The 8,911-nt window shown below is 36.6% G+C and overlaps 1 protein-coding gene across 1 annotated transcript; it reads left to right on the top strand.

Annotated features, from left to right (window-relative positions):
- Positions 1-1,082: 1,082 nt before the first annotated feature.
- LOC111400070 (ruBisCO large subunit-binding protein subunit alpha) lies at positions 1,083-6,056 on the top strand. Its single transcript, XM_023027526.1, has 8 exons — positions 1,083-1,409; positions 1,573-1,762; positions 2,480-2,601; positions 2,777-2,984; positions 3,078-3,223; positions 3,334-3,640; positions 4,649-5,100; positions 5,534-6,056. Exons 1-8 carry the CDS (start codon positions 1,353-1,355, stop codon positions 5,819-5,821), a joined length of 1,770 nt encoding a protein of 589 aa, XP_022883294.1. The 5' UTR covers positions 1,083-1,352; the 3' UTR covers positions 5,822-6,056.
- Positions 6,057-8,911: the final 2,855 nt, after the last annotated feature.

Here is an 8,911-nt window from a genome sequence, read left to right as displayed (position 1 = left end):
AAGAAAAGTTCAATTCCTTTCTTCGAAGATCCCCCAAAGGATCAAAAGGAAGCTTCATCTTCCTCAAATACTCTTTCAACCTTCGTCAAAAAACCCGATCAAAAGCAAAAAGCTGAGTCCTCAACCCCTTCAAACTTCAAAAAAGCTGTTCAAAGTTCTGGCAAACTTCCTCAAATTAATCCTCCAAACTCTTTCAAATACTTTACTAAGAGTCTTTCTGATTGTGTTCTTACAATGGAAAGTTCTTGGATCAATCGTTATGGTGGTCTTGATGATTGCCTTGAATCAATTCTTCCAGAAAACTTTTGATTCATGCCATGGTTCATGCCTTCAAATATCCAAAAAACTAGAGATTATTACGAAACCATTCTTTCTTTGACTGGTTCTGCATTAATCTTTCATACTCCTGAACCAAGAGATAAATCAAATATTATGTTTTCAAAAATTTCAATTCTAAGAGTTCTGTCTTATGAAGACTGGGGACAGAATCTTTGGGAAGAAAAGAGATTAAATCTTTCAAAAATATTTTTCACTTGTCAAGATACTTTCAATTATTTTGATTACCAGAATGCTTGGTATAAGGCTCTTCTTTTTAGGCCAGTTACCCATTCTTGGTTTATCAATTTTAATCAAAATTGTAACCCTCATTTTCCGAGTTGGTTTCAAACTTGGTTCCAATATCATGGACTTGAAGAACAAATTTTGCCCAGTCTAGTTCTTCAAGGATATATATATATATATATATATATATATATTCTTAAACAGTGATTTGACATCATTTCAACCGCACATTTTTTAATAAAATAATATTACATACAAATCTAAATTTTTTTTCATTTTTTAACTACACATTTCTTCATCAACCTATTATCCTAAAATACATTCTTTCAAAATAACGTGACTCATACACACACGTATTGGAAGCAACGCATCAATAAGCCAAAATGAGAAAACAAAACTTTTGTCCTTCCTAAATTGGACATAAACGGTAGGTTTATTTATTTTCAAGAGTAAATCCATTTTCGTCATTCAAATCTTCTCCCTTTCTAGCAAGAAAGTGATCAAAATTTCAAAACAAATAACTTACTTATTTTTAATTTAGAGGAACAAAAAAAATTACTTATTAAAAAATTTTCTTATTCACTTATAAGCAGATATTTTGTAGCCAAACGTGCTCTACTAAGGAATGTTCTGGAAGCCCCTCCCAGCATCACCTCTCTATAAGCCCTAGTCTAATCTTCACTCTATGCTAAAACACTGGACATTACTGTATACATTTCTCAACTCCTAATCCACAAGCAAAATCCTCTGCGAACTCCCCGAAATTTTCCAGAATTAATCTTCAGATAAAAATGGCATCTGCAAATGCTATGTTCGCGGCCTCAATTCTCTCCTCCCCCTCAAAACAAGTATACCTTACTCATTTTTACTTTTTTTTTTCCTTTTCTTTTCTAGCCAATTCTTGAGACGGGCTTTTTAAAATACGAACATTTTGTGGATGTTTTATGCTTTTCTATACATTTCTTGATACGGGTTTTCTTATTTATATTTTTTGTGGATTTGTTGTCTTAGGGAGGATTGAAGAATAGGAGGGTGAACCAATTGCAGCAGGGACAGAAGTTTAATTACAGGCAATCCAGGAACCGGTTTGTGGTGAAGGGTGCAGCTAAGGAAATTGCTTTTGACGAGAAATCCCGGACTGCTCTTCAGGCCGGTATTGATAAACTCGCCAATGCTGTCGGTCTCACTCTCGGTCCTCGGGGTAATTCTTGGAATCATACTTCTATTGGTTATTTTTGCAATTGTAGCTCGAATTTGTGGAAATGGATTTTATTTTTGCTCCGACGCTTTCTTTTGCAAGATAGCATCTTGAGAGACGCAAAAAATAGGTGACGTTAATTATATTTCACAATCTTTTAATATATGGTTGCTGGTTATTATTAATTTGTCACTTCACTGACTATATAACCATAAGTAATGAAATTTTTTAAAAATCTTTGCTTTCCTGGATGAGTTATGATTAGTTTTCAGTAATGTAAGGTATTATGCTGAGAGGGTAAACTTTGATAACTATTGTATTCCTTTAGCGTAGCACAGGAAGTAGTTTGAGCGCCTGCTGAAAATAAGGAAATTCTCGTTTTTATTATTGATGTAACATTTTTAACTAAAAAGTAAATCTTATTCACTCTGAGCCCATAATATTAGTTCTTTATTCAAATCGCTATATATAATCATCAATTGTTAGCTCATATTAACCATTGCATTGGCTTGATAGGAATATAGTAAACACGACAGAATACAAAAGCCATGGCCTAAATTTCCTATATGTCAAAAGTGTACCTGTTACATTAACTCGAGTGATATTATATGATAAAAAACTAGAATAGGTTAAGATAGGAGATTGAACTAATATGGAATTTTATTACATGCTAGCTCGAGAATTGAGATGCTTATATTAGCTTTGTCTGATCTCACACAGGGAGGAATGTTGTCTTGGATGAGTTTGGATCTCCAAAGGTGGTTAATGATGGAGTTACCATTGCTCGGGCTATAGAGTTGCCCGATGCTATGGAGAATGCTGGTGCTGCTTTGATCAGGGAGGTTGGTCCCTTAGTTTTTATTTTTATATTTTCCTGCTCTATTCTGTTATACTCAACTGTAGTTTCATTGCTTTGCGACATATTCAATAGTACATAAATTTACCACGTCCCTTGGGCCCTTTTTTTCCCCAAGTTCCCCATATTTTCTTATTTGACAAAATGTATTACATGGGAAGGTTGCAAGCAAGACAAATGATTCTGCTGGTGATGGGACAACAACTGCATCAGTTCTTGCTCGTGAAATTATAAAACTTGGTCTGCTAAGTGTTACTTCTGGTGCCAATCCAGTTTCCGTGAAGAAGGGTATTGACAAAACTGTGCTGGGTTTAGTTGAAGAGCTTGAAAAGAAAGCTAGACCTGTTAAGGGGCGCGATGATATTAAAGGTATTGTTATTGTCATATGCCAATCACTATATTTTGGTTGGTGAAGATCACCGCTAACATAAATCTGTTGTACTAATGATTGATCTGTTTCAGCCATTGCCTCTATCTCTGCTGGAAATGATGAGATCATTGGAACGATGATTGCTGATGCAGTTGACAAGGTTGGACCGGATGGTGTTCTATCAATTGAGTCGTCGTCTTCCTTTGAGACAACTGTTGATGTGGAAGAAGGAATGGAGGTCTATTCTAATTGTCAACTCCTTTTGTTTTACATATATTTAGTTATTATATACACTGTCACAAGCTGAGGATAATGGTTTGTGATATTTATGTGTTGTGACACATGCAGATTGATAGAGGATACATCTCCCCCCAGTTTGTAACCAACCCTGAGAAACTGATTGTTGAATTTGAGAATGCAAGAGTATTAGTAACGGACCAGAAGATCTCAGCAATCAAGGACATCATACCATTGCTAGAGAAAACCACTCAGTTACGAGCTCCTTTACTCATTGTTGCAGAGGATGTCACTGGAGAGGCTTTGGCTACTCTTGTTGTCAATAAGCTACGAGGGATCCTTAACGTTGCTGCGATCAAAGCACCTGGTTTTGGAGAAAGGAGAAAGGCTCTTCTTCAAGATATTGCCATTTTGACCGGTACAAACCTCTCCTAAAGATCCAATGCTTTGCTTCTTTGAGTGCTGTTTCATGATTTCAATTTGTCTGTTTGAATTATTTTACTCAATCCAAAGGATAAATAAGCCTCCCAAGGATAATGGCTCGTCCATTGGGATCCATACCTATTTCTCCCACGAGGAAACTGTCTTTCTACTCATATTTCATAAATTGATTTGAGATTTTCCATAAAGAAAAATGGCAGAATTTCATTGATCACTAATGCTAGATAAACTTGTTCATGCAAGGGCATGTTATTATTCTGGGAACTGACAACATCGATGGAAAGGGAAGTGTATGGATAAGTTTTATTAGGTGGATCTCTAATAAAGTCTTACATACAAGATGAAGCACTTGGCCTGATTTTCTATTCACTCAACTGAAATATGCTGCTGGCTAATGTGATGTAGGCTCAAGCTCTTCTGAGCCTACAACTACCTTCATTTCACCTTTTTATGCGAGCAAGTTGAAGTACATGTCAAATTTTGATGGTCTAGAAAATCCCAGATTTTGTTGATTTAGTTTTTTAGTAGACGAGACACCGAAAGATATGCCCTATCAGAGCCAATTTTTTTCCACTTTTGTTTTTCTGCTTGTGGTGTTGGTTTGGGGCAGGTGACACATTTTTAACTTGCTTCAGTTATTCTCAGTAAATCATAAGTTGGTTTTATATTCAAAATCGCTCGAGATATTTTTACTAATTTCTAGAAAAGAAAAAAATTCTTGTGAATTTGATTTTATTGGGCGGTTCCGATGCCCTATGTTTTGGTGACGAGGAATTGAAATGCTAATGAGACACGTTTCTCCTCGATCCATAATAATTGAGGTTCCAGCCAAAATCAGGCAAGACATAACCTATTGCTGATGAGAATTTAAGAATTTTGTCAAACTCCTACTTAGATTATTTTCTGTCATGGTCTTCTACCGATGATTTTTAGTCGCAAACTATGAAATGTACAGTAGTCTGATTTGCATATCTGCTGTTTTCAGGAGCTGAGTTTCAAGCTAGTGATTTGGGTATGCTTGTTGAAAATACTGATGTCGATCAGTTGGGTATTGCAAGAAAGATAACCATCTCCAAAGATTCCACAACCCTCATTGCTGATGCTGCATCAAAGGATGAGCTACAAGCTAGGATAGCCCAACTGAAAAAGGAGTTGACAGAGACAGATTCTGTTTACGACTCTGAGAAACTTGCTGAGAGAATTGCAAAATTGTCTGGTGGTGTTGCGGTTATTAAAGTTGGTGCTGCAACAGAGACTGAGCTCGAGGATCGCAAACTTCGTATTGAGGATGCCAAAAATGCTACGTTTGCTGCCATTGAGGAAGGCATTGTGCCTGGGGGTGGTGCTGCTTTAGTTCATCTGTCAACTTGTGTCCCTGCAATTAAGGACAAGCTTGAAGATGCAGATGAGCGACTGGGTGCTGACATCGTTCAAAAGGTAAAAAAATGCAGTATTTTTCTTTGTCGCACCTTTCAATTTACGTGTTGAATTTGCACTTGGCATCTAGATTTTGCATTGTTTACTTCCACGACTTGTGCTAAGGTGCGTTAACAAGATTAGGAATTGTGATCAATCATAGCTAAAAATATTTTACTTGTTCAAGGTTTTCTGTTCTTGTTCTTCTGTGACCTAATTTTCCTATGCTTATATCTGTGGCACATTGCACCCTCTGGAACCAGTTAGGAAATGCTTCTTTCACCTTAAGAATGACATAGGATATAGAAGAGGTACTGATTTTTATTTTTCTATATAATACCACCAGATCAGATATAAATACAAAGGCATATAGTAGGGAGGCTGACATAGCACCTTACCTGCAGATCTTCTAGTTCTGTAAATTTCTATTTTTATGACTGTGATGTGGTTTTAGGCACTAGTGGCACCTGCGTCTCTGATTGCCCAGAATGCTGGGATTGAAGGCGAAGTGGTCGTGGAGAAAGTGAAGGCCAGTGATTGGGAGGTAGGTTACAATGCGATGACAGACAAGTACGAGAATCTGGTAGAAGCTGGAGTGATTGACCCGGCTAAGGTTACTAGATGTGCTTTGCAAAACTCAGCTTCAGTTGCTGGAATGGTTCTTACCACACAAGCCATTGTCGTGGAGAAGCCCAAGCCTAAAACACCTGCTGCTGCTCCCCCCCAAGGCCTTGCCATTTGATTGAACAGTTATTATATATCGGTGTAAGAAATTTTAGGGCTCTGTGTAGCTTACTTGGGTGACAAAGTGATCGAGTATTTTTCTTGGGACTTCTGGAGCTGTTTTGTATGTCTTGAACAAGATTTTAGCCGGTAAGCCAGTGGCGCCAGAAGTGTTGCCTATGGCTAAAATGTAGTGATTGGTAATAATCCATTGTTTTGATCAATTTGTCTGTATGATGATCCGCGTTTGACTAGTAAGTTTAAGTTTGGGCTTTATTTTTTCAAAATGGGAAAATTTCACATTATAACGCATTTCAAAATTAAGAAACAAGTTTTAAAATTTTAAAAATTAGATATTATTAAGTTTTTTACGAAATAATTAAGTATATATTTTATTAGTTAAATATATTAAAGTCACAATTTTATGCAATTTGATCACAAATTATTGAATTAATTGGTAACAAATTATTTTTTGATCGTGAAGAAATTTTTTTATAGGTTATAAATTATTTTAGTCATAAATAAAAAAATTTATGAGTCATAATTTATCAGTCACTCATTCAAAATATTATAGGTTATAATTTATTTATCGATCACAAATCAATAACTCAAAACTTGTTTAGCGGTCACAAATTGTCAAATTAATAGTCGCAAGTTATTTATCGGTTGCAACTTGTGTGTCACAGTCATATTTTTCAGATTATATGTTATTTATTGTTCAGAATCAATCAAATAATTGGTCACAATCAATCACATACTTGGTAACAAACATATCCATCCATCCCATGATCATCGTCACGATCACCACAAACATTACCGTCGCCACTTCAAACCTCCAACATCATCACCATGGCAACCACAACACCATCACACACCAATTGAACCCACCCAGCAACCACATCATCACACCGCTACAGCTATCATTACAATACAGACCGCCAACGTCATTACTGCATCACACCATACCATCACTACAGCAACCGCAACAACACCGCCAGAACCACCACCACGCCTCAACACCATGTTACCACCCACATTGGTCACAATCAATCACATACTTGGTAACAAACATATCCATCCATCCCATGATCATCGTCACGATCACCACAAACATTACCGCTGCCACTTCAAACCTCCAACATCATCACCATGGCAACCACAACACCATCACACACCAATTGAACCCACCCAGCAACCACATCATCACACCGCTACAGCTATCATTACAATACAGACCGCCAACGTCATTACTGCATCACACCTACCATCACTACAGCAACCGCAACAACACCGCCAGAACCACCACCACGCCTCAACACCATGTTACCACCCACAGCACCACACCACATCACCATCGCACCCACAGCACCCAACCACTACACAGCACTGTACCCATTGCACATAGTAATACAACCATCGTGATCGTAAAAACCAACACACCATCACCAATACCATATCACACCACAAAAGATGCACTTGTCGGGATGCCAAATGAAGTCAAAATATTGCATTCTTAATTTCAAAGTGCTCATTGCTTAATTTTTCACTCATTAATGGCATGCGAAGTGGTCAAATAGAGCAAAAGTTATGACATGTTAAAGTAGGGCGTTTGAAACTAGTATTTTGAGAATTTGGATAACATCCTAAAATTTGTTTGCGATCATGTGCTATCTGAATCCACAAATCGTCTATACCATGTAAAAGTTTGTTTCGAAAACTACATCGTTTTCATATCGAATGGTCCAAACGGATATCGAAAATAGATAAATATGTATCAAACGTACGTCTCAAAAAAGACGTAACTTGTTTTTTCTTATAAAAAATTCAATTAATTATTATTTTTACATGATAAATTTTTCAATATAATTTATATCGTTTCATTCGGAAGTCTTACATGAAATATGACGTAAATTTTTTAGCGTCGTTATGAATTAAATGCAATTTAAATTACTTTTGAATCATATTTGTTTTAAATTTGAATTTCATTTATTTTCTGACCTAATCTTGAATTTTATTTCAATTCATTTTATTTCTATATTCAATTTAATTTATTCAATGTTAGCTCAACATTTGCTAATGAAACAATAAACAAAACTATACAAGTATTAAAATTTATTTAATAATATTAATAATGATATAATTATACGACGTTTTCAAAATGACAAAATACATATAAACTTATTTTCATTGATATTATATTATTTATTAAAAAAATTATTTTTAAAATTTTGATTCCACAATACTAAAGGTTTGGGTCCGCCCCTGCATCGAACCGTCAATTATTGCACTGTTCAAAATTTAAAAAAGAAGAAAGAAAAAAAGGAGGAAGAAGAATGGATCTTCATGGTGGTCTTCGACGATAGTTTTCCATGTGATAAAGAAAGAGAGGGGGTGTATCCTGTAGCTGCGACGGTGCTCCAGTGCTTTTGCACATGATGAACTAGCGGTAGTTTTGCCCTTGCGAGGTGCCGTTGCGCTGGGTCATGTACAGCGATGCGCTGGGTAGTGCTGCCTGAGTCGTCGGGTCGCTAGAGAGAGAAGGTTGTGATTTTTGGGTTTTAGGTGATTATGAGAGGAAATAGTGGCCAATAGTCGGTTGACCCGGCCATTTTTTCAAAGTGGCCTTTGACCAATTAAAAAAAAAAAAAAGCAAAAATGTTTAAAATATTGAAAATCAAGAGAAATCCAAATTTACCCTTACTATTTAAAGAAGAAAGAGAAGGTAGTAAATAAAGAGAAAAAATACTGTAGCACTGATAAAAAAGGGAAAATAAACGATCCATATTTAATGTTTTTATGTTGATATTTGGAAGAAAAAAAATATGATTTTGTATACATGTGTTGATTTTTTGAAAAATGCATGATTTTTGGGTAAGGATAATAGTTTGGGAGGAGGAAAATGGAGTGGAGATCGACGAAAATGGAGTTTTCCGGCGATCTCCACAAAGGAGACGGTTAGCCCAGCTGACTGGGCCGTTTAGGCATGCCCAGATGACCCAGACGGCCCAGATGACTGGGCCGACTGGGCCGTCTGGGCGCCAGTTGACTGGGCCGTCTGGGCCAGTCAACTGTGCCCAGACAACCCAGTCAACTGGGTCGCCTGGGCGCC

Source organism: Olea europaea, chromosome 1 (assembly GCF_002742605.1).
Source record: "Olea europaea var. sylvestris chromosome 1, O_europaea_v1, whole genome shotgun sequence".
Classification (NCBI taxonomy): Eukaryota; Viridiplantae; Streptophyta; class Magnoliopsida; order Lamiales; family Oleaceae; genus Olea; species Olea europaea.
Note: the sequence above shows the minus strand (reverse complement) of the source record. Positions and strands in the feature narration are given on the sequence as shown.

Coding starts and splice junctions, on each gene's coding strand:
- LOC111400070 (XM_023027526.1), top strand. CDS start 1,353: ATGGCATCTGCAAATGCTATGTTCGCGGCCTCAATTCTCTCCTCCCCC. Junction 2,985..3,077: donor GGGGCGCGATGATATTAAAG/GTATTGTTATTG, acceptor GATCTGTTTCAG/CCATTGCCTCTATCTCTGCT. Junction 3,224..3,333: donor ATGTGGAAGAAGGAATGGAG/GTCTATTCTAAT, acceptor TGACACATGCAG/ATTGATAGAGGATACATCTC.